We start from the raw sequence: 23,140 nt of genomic DNA on the forward strand, positions 1-23,140 counted from the left end.
ATCAAAGCAATTTTATGGCAAATCACCATGGCAGCCCAACTCATGAACATGCACATGGAAGTTTTTTATTTTCTTTTCAGTGCAAGGCCATTTTTTATTTGTACACTAGAGGGCAGCAGCTTTAACCCACTTTCTCTGTGTAACCTGAAAAGAAGAAAAACTTTGATGAGACTTGGTGTTGACAGTTAATCAGTTAACAAAACATTTTCTAAAACATTAACTTTTCTTTTTACAGTTGAATTTACAAATCCAAGTGATCCATCTTGTTGGGAGATCTTTCCATACATTTAAAAAAAAACAATATCAGCACTGGACAGGTGTTTGAGATTTGGCTAATATTTCAAACCGATATTTGATGACACATTTATTGTATTCTGGAAGAGCAGAACATTTAGATGATGTTAGGTTACTGTCCCTTTTTATGCATTTGTAACCCTCTATAAATAAGGGTTCTATTCTCTATAATGCTAATCCAGGAGGATCCAGTCCCAGTTTCTACATTTTATAAAGTTTCTGTATCAGCATGGACGGATATGTACATGAAAAATACTGGAAATTGGCATCACCCCTCAATACACAAAACTCCAAAATCTCATCCAAACTATTCATAATGGAGGGAGAACAACAGCTTCCAGTTATTACGGGATGCAATTTACATTTGTTTTAGGAAATTCTACAGCACGATGTCAGGGTGTTTGTCCGGCGATCTAAAACTCAAAAGAGATGCACGCAATATTGCATATGCAACATAAGCAAAAAATAAGGTCATGCAGTAGAACAATGTCCAAATCACATGAGTAAACCAACAACAGAGTGGCTGAAACAGAATACATTCTGTACTTTATAATATCCAACTCGGATTCCTGACCTCAATCCCACTGAAATGCTGCGGCAGAATCAGGCTGATCAAGTAAGACATGCCAAAAAATGGACAAGAACTGAAACAGTTTTGCATAGAAGAAAGGGTAAAAATACCTCCTGACTATTGTGTAGGACTCAGATACAGCAACTGTTTGTAGGAGGTTACTGTAATTACATTGTCCATAAATGACAATGGCAATAAATTCAGCTTCATTGTTCAACCCCTTAAAAGGCCAGGGCCCGCTGGCAGACCAAAGTTTTATTACACTCTTCTATAACTTAAAAATAGCTCAGTTTGCACTGCAGTCCCTGTAGATACTGAATAATAGGCCTTAGTATGTAAATAGCCTGGGATTTTAAGGGGTTTAACCAGGATGTCTTATCTTACCTGTGAAGGGCTGATGGCTGCAAATCTTCTCTTTCAACATATCTATCAGTTGTTCTCAGTCTTCGAACAATTGATCAGGTGTGCTCCTGCTTGGTTGGAATGAAAATCTGCAACCACACGGCTCTGTGCAGATAAAACTGAACACAGTTGGTTTAAATCTTCGATTCAGTAAAGATGTAGCAGTGTGAATATTTGTTCTATGTTAAATAAGACTGTCCTAAATCAGGGGTGCATGACTTTGGGCTTAGAGGGCCTGTGTCCAGCACAGTTTGGTAGTTTTCCTACTCAAACACACCCACTAAACCTGGCAAAATGAGCATAATCAGGTGTATTTTAGCAGGTAAATCCCAATAGAACCCAACTGTGTTGGACACCAGCCCTCCAGGAAAGGAGCTGGGCACCGCTGTCCTAGAAGAAGGCTTCAATAGCTTTCAGGAGCCATTTATGTTGAAACCCAAACTTATTCCAGATTTACTAAATTTCACAGCTTTGGAAAAACACGTGGGCTGCTGGATTATTTTGAAAGCGGCTTCCGCAGTCTTGACCGCATCATGTAAGTTCAAACTCCAAATGTACCTCATGTTTGAAAGCTGTGGGGAATCATTAACACACCTGGCGCAAGAGTGCTTGACAGTGCAATATCACTTTAAACACTGTAAAACCCTGAATTCAATTTATTATTAATGTTTATTGGTGTGCTTGAATTTCTTTAGAGCATGTTAAAATAATGTGCTTTGAGAAATGCCTACGTACCCTTTTAAAAAGCCAGAACCACGGTGAACTACATTTCCCATAATACACAGCGTCACGCAGCTGATTGGCTGAAGAGCGATACTCCTCCTGTCATGTCGCAGGAGTGAAAGGGAAGTCAAAACGTTTTGGCTCTGAACTTCAGATTCAGGGGAGCCTCAGATGGAGAAAGTAGCGATAACGTCCCTGTTATTGCTGAGCTGGAAAGTCCTCGTCTGAAATGGCCTTTCACAGCAGCCAGTGCTGTCGGCTTATCTTAAGGACGCACGCCGCCAAGGCCCTGCGGACAGTGAGAGTGCCAGCTGGAGACAAACTACTGCAGCGCCGCTATTCTGTGACTAAAGAGGAAAACCAGCCTTACAGTGAGGTGACAGAGGCTAAAGTCCAGCCTGTGAAGGTAAAAAGCCACAGAGGTTGAGTTCAGCCTGTTCTCTGTTTCAGCTGCGTGAGGAGCGTCAGCACATTTGGTCGGTTGCACTTCTTGGGAAACTTGGCATGCTGTGCCCTGGTGTTAATCCTGACCTGACTGGCCTAATCATTCTCAACTCAACCGTTAAGGCTCTTCTAGCTCTTCTACGCCTGTTAGTTATATGCATTTATTATAACATTACAGGACAATGACGCAGTCATTTAATTAGAGCTTCGTTAACGTAGTTAATAAGGAGAATTCCACTGATTTTCTTTTAAAGGTATGCAAAGAGAAAATTACTCAGATTTCTTTACAGTGGTGGTGAACCATGCATAGCCATATTATTTACTACCAAACCACCAGTGCACCTGCACCTAGCTTCTTAGGCATTGTTCTTCCCTTTTTAGGGATCCTTTTGGGAAAATGCGAGACTCTGATCCAACAGATTAGAATGAATTTAAACCCTCTAAATGTACCAGGACCTAAATATGGGGAAAAGTAGATGTATAAGTAAAAGTATTATCATTTGAAAACACAAGAAAAGCACAAATCTTTAAAATGTTTACTGAAGTAGAGGAAACTAGTTACTCCCCGCCTCATGGCTTAGGTAATTCCGGCAGCGGTGGGTTCCCACTGGGACATGAGCAGCACTTCTACTCCAGGCCTTTACATAATAGGGACAACCAAGACAGTTTGGACTGCCTTGATGAAGTCTGTGCAGGAGCTGTGCTTAACTTAGTGACAGAGTGTTAATGTTTCAAAATATACCATACGTATTAGGGGTGCGGGAAAAAATCGATTCTTAGGTGCATCGCGATGCGGACGTGAACGATTCATAATCGATTCATAAATGTCAAAAATCGATTTTCTAAATATTTAATTTATAACGTAATGTTGACGGAACGCAAAAGGCGGAACTTGGAAGTGCGGAAGTGCAGCGCCCGGACAGTCTGTGGCGGCACATAACAAAAACACTACTGGATGAGTGAGAAATCCGACCGGCTCCCTCTGCACTAAAGCCAGGTTAGGTCAGGAGTCACAACACAAATGATAAGAAGAGCCATTTTGACCTTTCAACAAAAATGAAACCACCTTGGGAGCCGCAACATTTAATGTCCAGTATGTCTCAGTGTGTGATAATGTCCTAGTATAGACTAAACAATATAAACGAGAGCGCTGATTTACTTCGCTGTGCTTTGAGCTTCGCCTACAGCACCTTTTCCTCCCATCTCCGCCAGAAAACCCTTCCTCAGAAGTTGATCAGTTTCTTGTAAAATGTTCGACTGTTTTACGAGGCTGAAGTCGCTTCTTATTCTCCAGCTTCTTGTTCGAATTTACCCGTTCCACCTTAAATTTTAACTGAGGCGCCGAATGTAAATGCGGCACCGTTTAAGGTGGAACGGGAGAATTCGAAAGAGAAGCGACTTCAGCTTCGCCACTTTTTAGTGTTTGACAGTCTCTCGTTGCAGATTTAACGGAAACCAAACTGCGCTGCTTATAAATGCGAATAATGCATCGCTGCTATGTGACCTGCAGTCCGCACGGCGGGTCTCAGTCGTTGCGAAACAGGGCTTTCGCGCTATGCTGCACACGACCCGTCTCGAAGATACTTTACTGACACAGCGACCCCCCCCGTCTCTACAACAAGACCAAAACCGAAGTTATAAAATCACTAAAGAAACGGGTAGAATAGCTGTAACGTGTGCTGCGTGGTCATCCATCACCACTGGATCTTATTTCACCGTAACTGCGCATTTTATCGCAGATGAGTCGCAGCAGCTTCTCGTGCTCCAAACAAGAGCACTGAATGAGAGCCTTCTAGTTCACCTGCCACATCACTTCCATTTGATTTATTAAAAAAGATATTGGAAGTAAATTCATTATGGATCATTACAAATACTTTGCTTTAAAAGTACCAAGTTCCTTTAAATAACAATAACTCTGAGTTACTTAGTCACTTTAAAATATTGTCTCTATATTCTGTGTATATTTTGTGTATATTTAATATATTTCAGTTGGTTTTTCCTGTATTTTTATTTTTACTTATTTACTTTCTGTAAAGCGATTAGCTGAGCCTCACCACAAGTATTTCAATGCATAAATGTCCTGACATGCTGTGCAAATGACAAATAAACTTGAAACTTGAGCTCACCCAGTGAGAAAATATAAATGCTATATAGAAAAAAAGATGCATCGATAATCATTTTATAATCGAATCGAATCTTGAGGTGCCTAGAGATTCCCACCATTAATATGTATTATATCCTGACCATAATCTTGAGTCTCTCACCGCTGGGGCACACTTATCATGTGGCACTCCAAAACCACAAACCAGTTGCTCTGAAGATTGCCAGCGCCAAGGCGTCATGTTTAAATTGATTACAAGTAAGAAAATTTTGTTGGATATCAGATCATCTTTTGCTGTCAAACCTTGGATCATGGATACGTAACTATCAGTTGTTCTGTAACTGATTATACAAAGCAAAGCATGTCAGCTAAGGGTCAAACAAGAAGCCCTGAAACAGGCTAGTTTTTTGCTGCTTGCTTTTAAGGTTTTATGTTCCATCTGTTCTTGCATTTGACAAGGAAAGAGAGACCCCTGTGTTTTCATTAGAACTGGCCGCCATACAAGGGTGTGCAGGGGACGGCCTGTAACATTGGTTAGAGTCTCTGTACTTACATGCAGTGTTGTAAAAACAATGAAACGGTTCCTGTTGTACAGCTCTGGACCTGGGTAGAAGAACTAAACTAATCTATGGACAGGTGGTAAATATTTATAGAGCATGTATGATTAATAACGTAATGGATTAATTTGAGAAATGGCATTATTTAAGCCTAGGCTGCCCAACCCTGAAGCTCTGCCACCTTGTCAAGGGTAGGTCCGGCTTTTCTTGTTGAACCATGTAATGTGGACATCAGTGAGTGTATAGTGCTATATAGGCTGTTCTACAGAAATGGTTTTATTTTATGTTGGGAAATCTGTAGACTTTTCCTTGAAGCCCTTAACCTATTAGATTATTAAAGAAATATACAGATTTATTAAGGGTACAATGAAAACCTTTGGATTATTTTCAGAAATGTCTAATATTTTATTATTATTTATTACCAAAACACTGCCAAAGAATGAAAATTTGTATATCAACATTTTTGTCTTTTTTTTCTTGTATTCTGAGAAGTTTTCAGTTATGAATTGCTGTGCAATGTTTGCTTACCTGACAATTAGGTCATCATATTATGAGTTTTCCATCCGGTGTGTAGATGCTGTATAACAGGTGACAGCAGTACAGAGCATGCATTAAAGCTTATATTGAGGTCAGAGACAGTGAATTAATGCCATACGTCGTGTCCCTTGCTGTAAACCTGTAATATGAATCTCCATTAGCTTTCAGGCCGTGCATAAAAGAGTACTTTCCATTTGTTCAGCTTATGCAATCATTTGCGATGGCTGGATTAAATCAAATAATGATCAATGCTATCATATTTCTTCTCTTCACTAATTGAATCTTTGTTTAGTGGGATTTGCTTGAGACTGAGACAAACTTGCTTAGGCAGTTTAAATACTTTCCAGAAATTAAAAGAGCAGCTTTTAGTACCAATTTAAATTCTATTGAAACATCATTATAGAAAATAGGCACAGAATCTTTACTTTTCAGTGTAATTTAGTGATGCAGTTACATTATTTACATCATTAAAAACTGATGTTGGCCGCATTAAGGTCAAGATCAAGAGCTTTAGTTTCATAAGGTTCCTTTACACATTGAAACACTTTAATGCTCTAACATTTTTTTTCTGTGTCTCTCTTTTCCCTCCACATTCAGGAAGTAGTTGTTGCACGTAGTCACAGGCGAGTTTTGAAGGATATCTTGCCTTTCTCAGAATTCCTCACGGACACTTTTGGACGAAGGCACAGTTATCTGCGAATTTCCCTTACAGAAAAATGCAACCTGCGCTGTGAGTGATTCTTTTGCTGCCCACCTCCCAGTTGATTTAAAGGGCCCATATCCTGGAAAACCCATTTTTTCTGATTTATTTGCTATAAGAGATTAAAATGTAGTATGCACATGCTGTTAAAGTGTCAAAATGTATCATTCACTTTCCAGTCCATACAGTCCATATATGGAATGTAAGGTATGAAAATAGCATGTTGTGAATCCATTGTGTCTCGAATGTATTTACTAATATTTGCCTATTCAGTCTACAGTACTGAGGTTATAAGGAGTGTTTCAACCTGGACTGTTTTTGAATGAGGCAGTATATAGGACAGCCAGTCATAACAGAGATCATTTATATACATCAACCCTAAAGGCGCAATAACAAAAGCAGCCTCTCTAATTCTAAGGGATAAAGAGAGGTTGGAAAATGATCATGTACAAATGAATTATGACTATAAAATGCAAGAAAAATGTAGGATGTGGGCCCTTTAACCTATAGATTAAAAAGGGAATATATTAGTCATAAATATACATACTGAATGAAGACTGCTTGTCTGTATCTCCTGTTGGTGCTTTTTAACAGCGTTTTTTTTTGCCTCAGGTCAGTACTGTATGCCAGAGGAGGGAGTGAAATTGACCCCGAGGAGCCAGCTCTTGACCACAGAGGAGGTGCTGACTCTGGCTCGACTCTTTGTGCGCGAGGGGGTGGAGAAGATCCGCCTGACTGGAGGAGAGCCACTTATCCGCCCTGATGTTCTGCATATTATTGGTAGGCTAAAGCTATGGATAAGGGTAAAGAAAATCTTTATAAATAAATGAATATTGCCTCAGAGTGCTGTTGAAGTTGTGGCACCAAATACAGTTTCCTCATTGTTGTACTGGTGGTGCTACAGTAAGACATGGTTTTAGATTATGTCTTTAAAAGCCAATTCATTGTGACAGCCCAGCTGAGCCAGTGCACCTCGCTATGCCATGGGTATACACACATCAGACCTCTGAAGGCTGAAACTCAAGTCTCTCTTTCACAGTCAGAGAACCTCTTCATGTTATATTTTCAAAATGCCCTGATGCATATGGATATATTGTATTAGGAAGCCGTCTTGACAGTTGATGTATATTTTAACAAGAAAGATCTATCAATTGGGCCAAAATGCAGTGAATTATTAAAGTTCATCATGCCAGGCATTCTTTCAGCATCTGCAAGGTATTCTTTCAGCATCTGATTTAATTTTGAATTTTTTTGAGACAGTGTTAGACAGTCTTAAAATAGTCTACTCTAACATGAATATTTAATAAAGGCTTTGATTTGTCTGGCAGCTTTTTGTTTGGCAACTTTCTGAGACACAAGAACCTTCTTGTTCAGAAACTCTCTGTAGTCTGGTAGTCTGATTAGTAGTACTGGTGTGGGCAGATGAACATAAGGAGGTGGAGCTGGAAAGTGGAACTCCATGCCAAACGTGATGGTGGAAGTCCAATTTAGCACGCATAATGCCAATGTCATGGCAAGACTGGATAACATAGGTCAGCAATCATGTGTTCCACTGCTTAACACATCTTGCAGTCATATGATCAGATTCTTGTAAGACTTTAACGTTTGTGTCTGTTTTGAAATCTAAAAAAAAATTCCAAAATCAAATTCATGAAGAATACTTTTTTTTAAAAGAATGGTTTGGTGAAAATTCTAAATTCACAATTTTCCATTCACCCCAGTTGTAGTTGATCAGCCAAGACTTGTTTGGTGTCCAAATTTTGCTTCTTTAATTTTAACGTGGACCTATGTGGTTAATGTAACTAACAAACCCTAGAAGCTGATAGTCACCCAATCCTTTTTTCTGTAAATACATCCCCAAAACTTCTCTCAACTCATTCAAACTGCAGCCACTTCATTAAGTTTGTGCATACTTGTTGATGTGGTGTAGGACACAGTATGACTAAGTGTGTGCTATAAAAATGAACAAAAAACACAGCGGTCAGCCATCGTAGACACTGAGTTCGGTTTAGTTTTGTTCATTTTTATAGTTCACAGTAAGTCACAGTGTGAGTGAGTTTAGAGACATTTTCGGGATGTATTTACAGAAAGATTGGGGCGACAATTGACGTCTAGAGTTTGTTATCGACATTAGCCTCATAGCTCCAGCGCTGAACAAACGCTAAACTAATCAACTACATCTGGGGTAATTGAAAAATTGTTAAAATTGGATTTTTGACCAAACCATTCCTTTCAAGGGGAATTCCACCCGTTTTTTTCAAAATGTTTGCATAATTCAATTGTTCAGATGCCAGCAGAGTAATTCAGAGTGGTTTGATCTGAAAGCTCCGTTGTAGAGAAACATACAGACTCTGATGTCTCTACAGTGGGGATGATAGGAACCAGGCGTGGTGATGTCTACAATGCAAATATAGTCATTTTATTTACAACACAAACAACCAGTGTACCTACATGTGTCTTTTAAATGTTTTGATGTTGATAATAAAAAGTTTCCCTTGGTTGCTATTTTGCCCTCCAACTAGCGCGTGCCTCTCTGCCATGAATGGAAAGAAAAAAAAAAAGTTGTAAACAGTTCTGACTCATTACATTTCTCTGGAATGGAGCATTTCACATCAAACCACTCAGAATGACGTAAACTTGTGAACGAATTATTATTGTAGAAATTCAGAGAAATGTGGAAGGACACGTCTGCCTTTTTCAGCCTTATTTCTATCCGTTGCATATGTAGCATACAGCTGAATACCATGGACAGACATTTCCCTTTACTGTACAAAAAACCTGTTGACTCAAAACACACTTTCACTGAAGCCAGTGGGCAGACGCTTCAGCACCTTCTGCTCATGGACTTCTATTATAAGGGTCAGCACCTGCCTATTAACCTTAAGTATGTTTTCAACAAGTTTTCTGTTATTTTACAAGTACAGGGAAATGTTTAAGTTACTGTCTGTAGTATTTGGCTATACGCTGTAGACATGGCAGATGGAGATATGGGTAAGTATTAGGAGCACTACTCTAATCGCCCTCTTAAAACTGGAATGTACAGAATTGAGCTCTTTCTTCTGTTGATGTTTCTAGCGGAAATGCGGAAGCTGGAGGGTCTGAAGACGATTGCCATAACTACTAATGGCATAAATCTTGCCAGACTGTTGCCTGGTCTAAAGAAGGCGGGAGTGGACCTGCTCAACGTCAGTCTGGACTCATTAGTGCCGGCCAAGTTTGAGTTCATCGTTAGACGTAAAGGTGGGTGAGCTGTCTTTTTCCTCGAGATGTCTGGATGGCGTGCTTTGTGAGTCACCAGGCGCAGAGGAATGCCAGTGGAAAATTGTGATATGTACGCACACCCAGCACAATCAATAGAAAGAGCTATAGTGTCGTCTTTTAGTAACACTGATAAGCAGTTAATCCTGTTGCTGGTGCAGCAGAGCTGTTGTGAAAGCCAACCGAAATGACAGAATGCTGGAGCCGCGGGTGGCAGATACCTCAGTGATGGAGACAGATGGAGGAGTGTGGCTCAGGAGAAGTAACAGCAGTACACAGGAAAGCACAGAGGGAGTGTGTACACTAAAGTTAGCTACTGCCACTTAAAACATACATGATCACTAGATTATTGTTTAATGGGTTGTTGATTTTGAACTATGGAAAGATCATTAAAGAGAACGTATCACTTACGTAGCACTTACAGTGTGGTTCAGAAGTCTGAGACCACTGGTGAAAATGCTTCTATTTTGCATTCCTTCCTAATTGAATACCAAGTTTTTCATTACAAATTATATTATCAGTATTGCAGTTTTTTTACTGCTCTAGATTTTCTTTTTAGATATTTTTTAAATTCTGAAAACCTTCCGTTTATTTCCAGGTTTAAAGGAAAAAATCCCAGATTTTCAGTGTGGTCTCAGACTTTTGGACCCCACTGTATTTCTAGTTTACTTTGTCGTTTGATGGCTTGAAGCCTTGTTAGCCAGTCATGCTGCAGTAACTCTTTTTGATACCAATTACTGCAGTGGTTTGGATTCAGTTTTAAAAATCCTGCTTGGTTCAAAAACAGTAGGACTACTGAGTGCCTTTTAATTAGAGTCTTATTTAGGCTTTTATGGAAACAAGGAGTAACGGCAGCAGCACTCTTGTGATTCTCCAGACTAAGAAATGTAGATATATTTGCAGAAGAGATGTCTGATCCAAATTATACACTTTCTGTGGTTTCCTGATTTAACCTCATTTCCTAATTAGCTTGTACAGCATACTCTGCTTATGACTTTTCCATTTGGTTTACCTTTGAGGTTTTGATTATTTTTAAATCATTCTCCTCTACAGGGTTCCATAAGGTGATGGAAGGGATTGACAAGGCTGTTGAAATGGGTTACAATCCAGTTAAGGTAAAAACATTTTATATTTTTGTGTATTTTTTTTTAAATTAGCATAATCTGTAATTTTGTTTTACGGTATGGATGGGCTAAGCAGTGATATTTTCTGAAAAAATGAGACTATGAAGCTGGGAAGAATCAGGTTCAGAGTAAAGGTTCTGCCTGAGGGAAATTAGTTCCTTTTGTGTTTTCTGAAGCTGAGTAATTTATAGCAAGTGCTTTTAAACAGTGGAACCTGCCAGTCACTGGAGTCTCATCCTCTATCAATGGGATTTGACAGCACTGTAGGGTCAATTTCAGAGCTTGTTGGCTTCAAGCAGTTTCTTTTTCAGAGAGGACTTTTTATTCATGTCTTTCTGTCACCACAAATGCTTCATTTACTAACAAAACAAAACCATACATCTCCCAAATGGTAACTTTTTGTCCAAGGTAATGTAGTGAGACTTTATTACAGTTGACTTTTGACCATTTTATTTACTTAATTTACCATTACTAACTTGTGGCCACAGCTAAATAATCTTATTCTCACACTTTCCACAAGTTGTGGACAAAAATTAATTATCACAACTTAGTATGGCATGGGAACAAGACATTTGTGATAGTTAAGTTGTGGCCACAAATTAGTGAGGTGTAAAAAAGACTTAACTATCTTGTTTTCATACCTGAGGTGTGGCTATAACTTAAGTATCGAATTGCCATGCTTCACGAAATTGTGGCCACAACTTAATTGTTCCCATACCTTACTTAATTCGGGGGCACAACTTAATCATCTTGTTCTCATGCCCTACTAAGTCTTGGCCACAACTTAATTATCTTGTTCCATCAGCATACTAAGTTCTGGTGACAACTTAATTATCTTGCTCTGATGCCTTAACAAGGCATGGCCACGGCTTAATTATCTTGTTCCCATGCCTTATTAAGTTGTGGCCACAATGTAATTATTTCATTCCCATGCCTTACCAAATCGTGGCCACAACTTAATTATCTCGATCCCATACCTTACTTAATTTGGGGGCACAACTTAATCATCTTGTTCTCTTGCCCTACTAAGTCATGGCCACAACTTAATTATCTTGTTCCTTCACCATACTAAGTCGTGGTGACGACTTAATCATCCTGCTCTGATGCCTTAACAAGGCATGGCCACGGCTTAATTATCTTGTTCCCATGTCTTACTACATAATCACCACATCTTAATTATCTTGTTACCACATCTTACTACATCACCACATCTTAATTATCTTGTTCCCATGTCTTACTACATCATCACCACATCTTAATTATCTTGTTACCACATCTTACTACATCACCACATCTTAATTATCTTGTTCCCATGCCTTACTACATAATCACCACATCTAAATTATCTTGTTCCCATGCCTTACTATGCCATGTCTACAACTTAACCATCACGTCATTCTCTGCCTTACCAAGTCATGGCCAAGACTTGACTATCACAATTTACCTTATCTCATTCCCACACCTTGCTAAGTGATGACCACGCATTAGGATCCTGTTTCCACACCTTAGTCAGTTGCATCTGTGCTTTATTCTTATTAAGAAGGGATGTCGCCAGTGGGGCCTAGCTGTGTTGAAGTTATATAGAAAAATGAAAGTAGAGCAACATAGATTTGATACAATAGTGACAGTAAATTACACAGCGATGGTGTGAAAGCTTCAGCTGTTTGGGTGTGGGCTCCAGACAGCGCGGTATGAGTGTTGAGTAAAGTGCAGGTATGTCTCGCAGGTGAACTGTGTGGTAATGAGGGGTCTGAATGAAGACGAGCTGCTGGACTTTGTGGCTCTGACTGAGAAGAAGCCTCTGGATGTGCGCTTCATAGAGTACATGCCTTTTGATGGTAAGCTTTCTTAATCGTGTATAACCCACACCTGTAATTGAGAGTGAGGCCTTTTATTGCTGATGCATACATAACTGCTTATATGTTTCTGTGATACAGATTAGCGCATATTGTAAGTAGTAACATCTGAATTTAGTTGGAAAAGAAAACGGTAGTAGGTAAAAAAATATGACCATAACAGATGCCTCTGGTAGCAGGTTATTTTTGCCCCAGTGCCCTTTGAGCTGAATGTCCTGCTTTACAGTCATGAGCCATGATTGACAAATGAATGAAAGTGTGTGTCAGATCGTTAATCAGTTTAGCTCAAATACCTCTTTGACAGCACAAGTGACATTTACAACAATCGCTTCATCTGTTTGTCTAAAAATACAGATGTCTTCTTTCTTCTGCTGTCACCTTATTGTTATTATTCATTGTGAAGTTTTCTTGCTTTAAAGGTCAGTAAGAAACCTGTGTTGAACTACATGCTTATTAGAGGCATTTTTCAAAGGAGCTGTCTGTCAGAATATGATGGAGAGAGTGCGCAAATAATGACTCATTTCGCCCTTAGTTCACTTTGACGTTTATTGTGCAACACTGAGGGGGATCTGCATTAGTTGTATGATGAATTGTGGACGTTCACCAGGCAGCTTGTAACTGTACAAGAGTCCAAATTGAGAGTCGAAGGCTGCAGTTATATAAATGACCTGTAAATCTAAAATAATATTTTTTTCTCTTTTATACATTTGGATCTGTGCTCTCTAGATCATCTACTGAAATGACAGCTGTGGTGACTCAGTCTGAACTAAGTCCAGAACTGTGAGACATATCAGTGTTTCAACATCAAAATATACTGTATCAGAAATATGATGATGAGCGATATGATTGCTTTGATAGAAATCCATTCATTTACCCCAACTGCCAGCCGCTGGTCAGTTTATTAGTCCGGAGGCCACACTTTATGCCTCTTCTTCTCCTTGTAGTAGATAAACAGAAGAGGGGTTTGACAAAAATGTAGTAGGTAGTGCTGTCAATAACGTGTAAATACGATATATTACTAAAGCCACTTACTTTTTGAATGCTGTAAGTGGATTTTCCTAGTTCGACGTTCCCGTTTTTGCTTTGATAGAATTTGCGATCGTAGCCATCTTATTCAGATTCAGCCTTTAAGTGACTTTTAAAGTAATACCTTCACCACCTTCAGGACAGTGCTTGTGGGAGAACCATGGATAAATCAATAATTAAAGCAATGGCAAAGTGGAAAGCTCTAGTTCCCATCAAAAGGCTCCACTGAGACAAGAATCCACAAGCTGTATGAACAAGAGTGAGCAGCTACAATCGCGGAAGAGTTGAACCACTGACAGTGATTAAAATTGGAAACTGCCGTCACCCTGTGGAAATCACATGATGCTCATGTTTAAGTTCATGTGACCCCTATGTTCACATGATGAAATGCTTTTGAATTATTGAAAGTAATAAATATTTTATGATGCTTCTTTTGTCCACTCATATAACTATAATAAAATATACTGCTTTTTTAATATCTTTCTTTAGAAGCAAAGTGAAGCAAGTAAGGCAGATGTACTTAATGGCAATTGACTTCATGAAACAGTGTGATTAATCATGATGAAATCTTTTAATTATTTGACAGCCCTAGTAATATCACAGTTGTTCAGGATGTTTTCTCAGTACATATTAGGCATCACCTGGCCTCAGTCTCCAGTATCTGCCTAAGTTTTTTTCTTAAATGTGTTCTTGAGAAAGGTCCTAAGAAAAAGTCTACGTCAGATTCATGACGTGTTTTTAAACCGCAGAACTGTTCACACCTTTGTGCTCTTGAGTGTGTGTAGATTCTGGAACAAATCCTAAATATTCATTTTCATGAAAGTGGGTTTTAAGAAATTTCTTCTTAGAAACAGTTGGTGAATAAGGCTGTTTTTTATTTTTAGACTTTTTAGTTTCTCAGAGGTTTGACAAGTTGGAACAGACAAAAAAAACCCATCAGTATCAAGTTTTACCAAAAATACCATCAAAAACTATGAATGAAGTTATTGGTCTGCATAGTTATTTCTGTTTCTCATTGTCTTTGTATCTTTTAATAAATTTTAAAACTTGTTTCACCTATTTTTATTTGACTTTGCTCTTCTTTATATAAGTGGATCATCTTATCAAATCATAAAAACAGTTCAAAAACAGTTCCTGAAAAATGAATAACTTAAATGTAATGGCTGTTTTGACTGGAAATTAAATAAATCATGGGGGTCTCTGACTTTCACACAATTCTGTAAATGACCTATGCCAGAATCAGTTATTCACAGTGTCAAGGGTTTTGAAGTGTAGTTTGTTTTGTTTGCTGGATTGTACATTGTACATGGCAGCAGTGTTAATTCTGTTTGAATTGCTCCCTCTGCAGGCAACAAATGGAACTTCAAGAAGATGGTGAGCTACGCAGAGATGCTGGACCACATTAAGCAACAGTGGCCCAATCTGGAGCCGCTTCCTGGGGACGAGACGGGCACCGCCAAGGTCAGCTTGTCCCCAGACTCCTGCTGAATAATTCATCCAAGCATGAATTATTCCTACTGTTGATTCCTCACTGGAACCAGTTAAAGGATGCCATTTATCATGGCTCAGTGCTCAAGCTAATTTATGGTGTTGGCCTTGTGCCTTTTGTAAGCACTCTCTGTGCTCTTGGGAGAAACTTTATAACTGTATTACAAGCTAAATGTTGGTCATTTTTTACCTGTGGGTGCTGCATTCCTTAGCATGGCTATTGCCATGAGTGCATTATTATTGGGTTGAAAGAATTGTCGGCTGCACTTCTTGCAGGAAATGCAGCAGTAATTGATTCCATTACCTTTTTGAAGTTATTAAGCTGGTTGTAAATGTTTGTTCCATGTGCAGCAGGGCTGCAGAGACAGTTTAGTCATGGTTTGATCCTCTGATTGATGTGTGGCTGTGTGTGGTCCCAGGCGTTCAGGGTCCCAGGGTTTAAGGGCCAGCTGGGTTTCATCACCTCCATGTCGGACCATTTCTGTGGCTCCTGCAACCGTCTGCGCATCACAGCTGATGGCAACCTCAAGGTACATTTGCATGTTGGAGTCAGTGGTTGAGATGATCATCAAAATATACAGTGCCCTTCGTAATGTTTTGGACAAAGTCTTTTTTTTTATTTGCTTCTGTACTCAGTTTTAAGTTCGTAACGTAAAAATTCATGTGATAAAAGTGCACAGATTTTAGTACATTTTCATCATGTATAAATCACAGCACTTATAAAATAACATAGCTGTAGCAGCCACACAGGCCCAGGCCATAATACCCCCACCACCATGTTTTACAGATGAGGTGGTATGTTTGGATCTTCAGCAGTTCCTTTTTCTCCTCCACACTGTGCTCTTGCCATCACTCTGATACAAGTTAATCTAGGTCTCATCTGTTCACATGACCTTTTCCGGAACTCTAAAGGCTCTTTTATGTCCTTTTTTAGCAGACTGTATCCTGGCCTTTGTGTTTTTTTGGCTAAAAAGTAGTACAGGCACATGGTTATTTTTGATCATTATGGTTAGAATTATGGACCTTCTGTCATCAGCTGTGGAGGTCTTATTTGACCTATAAGTCACTTTATGGTTAATAAACTCACCCATTCTCTTTCTTCTCAATAATGTTCCAGTTTTGATAAGGCCTAAAGTTTGACTCATAGCTGTTCCTGTTTTATCCTTGTTTCTCAGCCTTAAAATGGTTTCCTTGACTTTCATTGCCACAACTCTGGTCCTCAAGTTGACAAACAGCAAAGGCAGACTCCAAAGGTGACCAGAAGCCTAAAATCAAAACTACATGCTGAAAGCTCTGTTATGCCTGCATTAATGAAGCAATTAAACACACCGGAGTAATCACAAACCCCTTTGAAGCCCTGTGTCCTAAACATTATGATGCCTTGAAACGAGGGAGTATTTTGTCTAAAAATGCTGTAATTTCTACATGGTAAAACTAAAATATATAAAAATAGCCTTTATAAAATCTGAGAAGGTGCAGTTTAACCACGTGAATTGTTTGAATACAATTTTAAAACTGTGGAGTACAGAAGACACTATGCTTTTGTCCCAAACATTATGGGGGTCACTATGTTAAGCTGGTGTGGGCTTTAACCCAGTCATACATTCTGTTTAGGTCTGTGAGGGGATTCTGTTTATAAACCACACACATCTTTTAACACATCAGTTATTTTTGTAATTGATTAATCTATCAATGGTTTGGTGAATCAACAAATCAAATTATAATGCCTTCTGCAGTTTGCCGCTGTCACAGCACCATCAGTTCCATCTGTCCAACATGCAGTTTTTTCTTTAATGGTGCATAAAGGGGGAATATTAAAACGTATAACATAAAACGTCCTATAGTGTATATGTCAAACACTGCATGCATCATGTGAACCTTGAAGACCTCTGCTCTACAACTGAAATCTCAGCATTTACGCATAAATAATAATAAAAAAAAAACACTGTTCATGAATCACACAGTTGAATAGTTTTAGCGCACTGTAACTGCAACTGTAATATATTTGTGAGGGAGCGTTAACATCACGGTTAGATTGCTGATTAAGACAGTACAGTGTGGATAACTGTGGTCAGAGTCACACGTTGACTTGGTTAAAGGGGTTTATTGCAGTGATTGTAGACAGATGAGCATGATTACAAGTAGTTTCCAGCACTGGAGTGAGTTTAGTTTGTGAAACACATTGGAAAAAACTCATTAATAACTTGAATATATATATTTAGGCTGTCGCTTGTTAGTACTGTACTGACACTGACCAATTAAGTATGTACAAACACAGTAAAACAAGCAAATTATGCATATATTCAATATAAACCTTAACATTTCCAGTGCACGAATGCCTGGCATGGAAGACCGAGCACACATTAAAACGATCAACCAATATTGATCATACTACCGAACACTTTCACAGTTTTTTCCTTTTTTATAATCAACTTTGACTACTAATTTTTTTCACCCTGTCCTTCTTTGTATTTGTGTATGTGCTGCAGGTGTGTTTGTTCGGAAACTCTGAGGTGTCTTTGAGAGATTGTCTGCGCTCTGGAGCGTCCGATGAGGAGCTGCTGCAGATTATAGGCGCTGCAGTGGGGAGAAAGAAGAAGCAGCACGCAGGTATTACACACGGACTCACCAACCAGAACAAAACCCTTCTCCTCACCTCCATCTTTCCATTCTTTTCTGTGTCTTTGTTTGATTTCAAATCATTGTTCTTGTTATTTTCCTTTCTACCATTTGTATCTCCCTCCCCTGCGGCTTCAGTGAAAGAGCCTCACTCTCTTCTCCTCATAGCTTAGACACACTCCACAGGTCATCCATCTCTCAGTAATCCTCCTCCTCTCCTCCTCTTAATGGAGGAGGATTCAGTCCATTTCGCTAATGCTCCCCATGCTCCTTAGTGCTAATGCTCCTCCGCTGCACAGTTTAGCACAGGGCCTAATGGAAACAGATTTCTTTTGTACACCATTCTCTTTTTCTCTTCCCCTTTAAGTGCGTGATTGTGTTTATCCGTCTTTATCTTCACAGGCATGTTTAATATATCTCAGATGAAGAACAGGCCGATGATCCTCATTGGTGGGTGATACATCTGTACGTAAAAAGTCTCTGACCCATTTTCACTTGTGTTTGCATATGAATACTAAGTGTTATCCATTTGCTCATTATCTGTTTTCATGTGCTTATTTAAGTTGCTCTAAAATGAATTATGCTTCTTAGGGCCGAAAATTGTATATGTCCCGTATCATTCAATGCTGATAAATATTGATACACATATACATTCATACGCAAAGATTTGGGCGCCCCTGGACAAATGAGGTTTTGTGCAGATAAGTTAACATGCCCTGCTCAGAAAACACACTTCTGCACACATTACTTATAACAATTACAGTTTATTTACTGGATCTAACATACTGGGGAAGAAAAAAACATAAAATGTGGGTTGTGCAAAAGCTCTGCCACAGTTTGAGTTTGTTAAACTCAGCAAATAAAGAAATTGTGCATTGAAATTTGCAGAAAAAGGCCAAATTTAAGTTCCCTGTAGAGGATGTGTGAGCTCACTTTCACTTAGAAAATCAACAAAGCTATTTGACCAGGGGTCTTCAAACCTTTGCATATGACCGTATGTGTGGTACTCTAGTATTACCAAGTATCTAGTATTGCATGTAGTGCTGCTTTACATTACATCTGATTTCAGAAAAACAATTCTGTACAGTTTCCTGTTTTTCTGTTTTCTTCAAACTCTTTGCCTTATTTTCTCACAATTTCAACACACAATGGCTCCAGCTGCTAATTCTCTTAACATCTTGTCTTAATGGCAGGCGGCACATGTAAGTGACAACAACATATAAGGTTATAATCAACAAAAGGATCTACTACAGCTGCAAATGTCAGAGTATGACAGACACCTAAAGCTTAAACTAGCCAAACATGAGGAGGAACTAATGCACAATGTTGAGAAAAAACAGCTGCCCTTTGCTTTAATTTTATGAGGCCACTAAATGAAATGAGACCTTTTATAGGGAAATTTGCTACAGAGCTGGAACTTTCAGATAGTAATTTGATGTTTAGTAATGTTACATAATGTAAAATGATAGAAAACTCCCTGTATAACAAGTAAAAGCTACCTAACGTAATGAATAGTGTTGTAGTCAAGTCTGAGTGAAGGCCGAGACCTGGACGCATTGAGTCCGAGTCAACACCGTGACTTTGTAGTAGTCGATTCAGAGTGAATAAAGAGACCAGATTTTTTTCAGAAACTAAAGAAAAAAATGAAATTCATTTGCATTTTATTGTACAAGAATTATAATTATACATGATTGAATGAAACAATATTAAGATTATACTTTGTAATATATTTTGTGGAATATAACATTAAATAATATAGAGCCTAAAAATATTATTAATCCTTTTTACATTATAGTCTTAGTCCACCTTTGCATTGTAACTTTTTTGAAGTAGATGGTGAGATTATTCTCTGTTCCTTCTTCTCTAAAACAGAATCACCATCTAAAGTCGACTGAATATAAACCGAACAATATACGTTCATTTTTATTATTAAATGAAAACAACATAACAACATTCCAATCTGCTCTAAAGAGATGTTTAACTTTTAGAACTAATGAATGTCAACAAACAGTAATACCCAGTTAAGCCATCATGGACCGAAAAAAACAGATTTTATTTAAACATCTACAGAAAGGACGGTTTTCTTCTGTTTGAAGGTTTGTTGATATTCAGCAAGGATAGGAAAAAAGTTTAGTTTCCAGTTACTTCAGACGGAGGCATTGCTTGTCCCGAGAACCATTTCTGAGTCCACCTCACCAAAAGACAGAGACAGGACCAAGTCAAAATGATGCTGAGAACAAGATGAGCAATGTAGATAATTTATGGTGTTGACCAATCTATTACAACACTAGTACTAAAATAGCAGTTGGTTCAAAGTCCAGGCCTGTGCAGCTGATATAAGATAAATCATTCAAATACCTCAAATCCCCTTTATCAATATTTGGGAAAAGAATGATTACTGTAATTATCGATATCGTCTCTATAATTATCATGTTTTGGTCCAGGCCCATCCATTTGCTTACTGTTCATTAGCACTGAGTAATTGTTGAACTTATTTTCTTCTTGTTCCTTAGATGAAGAATGCAGCCGGCAGCCTGTGTCTGTGTTAAGAGGTGAGCAGAGGGAGCTTCCTCTCTCCTCTCCCTGCGTGGCGCCGTCAGGCCGAGTAGCGCCACAGTCTCACAGACCCAACTATCTACACTGGAGTGGCCAAGTTAGCAACAATTTTACTAACAGCACTTTTGCCACCGAGGCACCTGTTTCTACAAACTCTGTCTGTTGTGAAACTGAGACAGTAGTAAATGTTTACCATGCCTGTCAGGGAAGGAGCTTAGCTTTCTCTGACGTATTCAGCAGTAATGCAGTGACCATTTCTGATTTTCAGTATGCTTCCAATTCTGAAACACGCACAGACAAGTTTACACAGCTGAGACACGCACATAGACTTGTAGGCTATCTCAGGCAGATGTCACTGAGGGGCCTCTCCCAGACACTCTCTATACAGAGACGTCCACTGCAGCAGAGCCTAAGGGAGCATCACAGTCAAAGTGACGGTCCTAAAAATTTCAGTACAGCAGTTTCAAACCCCCTGTTCTCAAACCAGGATGGAACCTCTGACCAGTTGACCCACACTGACGCACAGGGCAAAGCCACAATGGTCAACGTTGGAGATAAAGCAGTGACTCACCGCACAGCAACAGCCAGTGCCCAGGTCATCCTCGGTCCCAAGGCTTTTGGTCTGGTCCGTGCCAACCAGCTAGCCAAGGGTGATGCTTTAGCGGTCGCACAGCTAGCAGGCATCATGGGTGCTAAGCAGACCTCTTCTCTGATACCTCTGTGCCATCCTTTGCCCCTGGACCATGCCTCTGTCACAGTGGAGTTGCAAGAAGAGGGGCATATGGCTGTTGTCATGGCAACGTGCCAGACGACAGGCCGCACTGGGGTGGAGATGGAGGCGCTGACTGCAGTGACCGTAGCAGCATTGGCGCTCTACGACATGTGCAAGGCAGTCAGTCGTGACGTTGTTATTACTGACATCAAACTACTCAGCAAGACGGGAGGACAGCGAGGTGACTTTCAGCGCACCAGCTAATAGCAAACCTAAGCTACCACAGGCAGTTGTATGCGAAAGTTTGGGCACCTCTGGTCAAATTACATGTTTTGCTGTTTGATGTTTCTGAGTGGAAATAAATGCACACCCTCTGCACGCTGTGGCACATTTTATTGCACAATTACTATTTATTTGCTGAATTTAACATTTTGTGAAAAAAATGAAAACATGAAATGTGGTCTATCCAAAAGTTATGGCACATTTTTATATTTTATGCATCTGTTTTTTTTTTTATAATATGTTAAACTCAAGAAATAAATACAAACTGTGCACTAAAATTTGCCAAAATTAACTTCTTAATATTCTTTTAGAAAGTCCTCAAACCATAATTCGACTGGGGGTGTTCAAACTTTTGCTCACGACTGTACAGAACTCTCATGAATCCTTAAATGTAGCTACATAAACTTTCCTCAAAGTATTATAAAGCCAAGCTGATTTATGTTCCCTTAAGCTCTTACTGACTTCAACATTGTGCCTTTAGAAACTTTGCCATTGTATTCATACCATTTCATTGTGTTTACTGCCTTTGAAGCAGATTTCCTGAAAAACACACTGCCTTGAATAACTGGACTGATTTCACAGAGATTTTATTTGTTGAGAATTTCCTGTGAAAACAGGCTTTTGTGGAGAATCATTAACACTATTTTGATAATGTTCAGTGTTACGTTATTGTGATGTGTACTCCTGTTTGATGCAGGTGCTGTGTGTGTGGTGGCTCACAGTAATGTCATCATGTGTTTATACCTGTGTATACAAGACTGTATTGATCTGGGGTTGGATTTAAGATTGATTATGAAACTTAATTGTTCTATTTAGACAATGCTCCCCCCAGGAATCTGCACTGTATTAACCCCTGGAGAGGCACACTAGTTGTAAAGCCAAAGACACTCTAGACTTACTAGTCTTTTTGTAATTATGTAGATGATTCTTTTCCAGTTACTCAACAAGGCCTGGATCTTCTGAAAGATGTGTCAAGCATACTATTAAGTACCACACATTTAAAAATTAACTATCCAGGTCAGTTAAGGTCTGCATTGAGTCATTTTATTTAGAAGTTTGGGTCTTAAGTTGAATCTTTCATGCTAATGCTTTTGAATAGCTGTGATTTACAGTACTGTGGAAAAGTCAGAGGCCGCCCTTTATTTATTGTCCAGTCAAAATAGCCACTAAGTAAAAGTTAAACATTTTCAGGAGATATTTCTGAGGGGATTAGATATAGGATCAGCCACTTGCATGATCAAGTGTTGTTAGGAACTCCTAACAATCATGCAAAACCTGGTAAAACCTGAGAGAGAGGAGAAAGTCAAGCTGCTTCAGATCTGAAAGACCCACGGGTGTTTCTGTCCATCCTTCCACTGTGAGAAGACGACTCAGCGCTATGAGTCTGAAAGGATGTGTAGCTATCAAGAAGACTACTAAGAAAAAGACAAAAAGGAAGAAAATTTGCACTAAAACACAAACTGAGAAAGAATGGAAGCTGTAATAAAGCTAAAGGTTCACAGTAAATACTGGACACACTAAATAATGACAAATCACTACATTAGTCGTTGAGGCTTCTGTGTGATTTTCTGTTGAATGTTGTCTGCTCTGTTCCTGATACTGAAAAATGCATTACTTAACAGCAGTTTGACTGGAAATGAAATGAATGAATGGTGGTCTCTGACTTTAGCACAGTACTGTACACTAAGGGCCAGTGATATTGACCTGATGGGTGATTTTTACCACTCAGTTTAAACAATCAGTATTGTTTAGTTTATCTGAATCAAGTCTTCAATCAGTATTGATGAATGAAGTATTTCTAGGATTTTCAGTAAGTATATATTAGCTAAAAGCTCATGACGAGAATAATAAAAGCTACCTACTTAAGATTTGTCTTGTGAGGTGTTTTGC

General features: G+C 39.0%; 1 protein-coding gene and 1 long non-coding RNA gene across 3 annotated transcripts; one reads left to right on the forward strand and one right to left on the reverse strand.

The window, feature by feature from the left end:
• Positions 1 to 45: 45 nt before the first annotated feature.
• Positions 46 to 2,240, reverse strand: LOC118823722. Its single transcript, XR_005008552.1, has 3 exons — positions 2,003 to 2,240; positions 1,250 to 1,386; positions 46 to 144 (listed from the first exon to the last, which is right to left on the reverse strand). It is a non-coding gene; the product is annotated as an uncharacterized LOC118823722 (long non-coding RNA).
• Positions 2,112 to 23,116, forward strand: mocs1 (molybdenum cofactor synthesis 1). Of its 2 annotated transcripts, none has more exons than XM_036593480.1 (11): positions 2,112 to 2,396; positions 6,227 to 6,359; positions 6,942 to 7,109; positions 9,405 to 9,569; positions 10,641 to 10,702; positions 12,438 to 12,549; positions 14,942 to 15,054; positions 15,501 to 15,611; positions 17,571 to 17,691; positions 18,103 to 18,165; positions 20,214 to 20,449. In XM_036593480.1, the coding sequence occupies exons 1-10, from the start codon at positions 2,220 to 2,222 to the stop codon at positions 18,156 to 18,158; spliced, it is 1,218 nt and encodes a 405-aa protein (XP_036449373.1). In that variant the 5' UTR covers positions 2,112 to 2,219; the 3' UTR covers positions 18,159 to 18,165; positions 20,214 to 20,449. The 2 variants fall into 2 exon arrangements, with proteins under 2 accessions (XP_036449373.1, XP_036449372.1); XM_036593479.1 differs by having other exon boundaries at positions 2,125 to 2,396; positions 18,103 to 18,150; positions 20,214 to 23,116.
• Positions 23,117 to 23,140: the final 24 nt, after the last annotated feature.

The sequence above is a fragment of the Colossoma macropomum genome, unplaced genomic scaffold, assembly GCF_904425465.1.
Source record: "Colossoma macropomum unplaced genomic scaffold, Colossoma_macropomum, whole genome shotgun sequence".
Lineage (NCBI taxonomy): Eukaryota > Metazoa > Chordata > Actinopteri > Characiformes > Serrasalmidae > Colossoma > Colossoma macropomum.

Bases quoted from the DNA above. Each gene is read 5' to 3' on its own strand.
- mocs1 (XM_036593479.1), top strand. From the start codon at position 2,220: ATGGCCTTTCACAGCAGCCAGTGCTGTCGGCTTATCTTAAGGACGCAC. The intron at 2,397-6,226 runs GTAAAAAGCCAC...CTCCACATTCAG, and splicing joins CTAAAGTCCAGCCTGTGAAG to GAAGTAGTTGTTGCACGTAG. The intron at 18,151-20,213 runs GTGGGTGATACA...CTTGTTCCTTAG, and splicing joins CAGGCCGATGATCCTCATTG to ATGAAGAATGCAGCCGGCAG.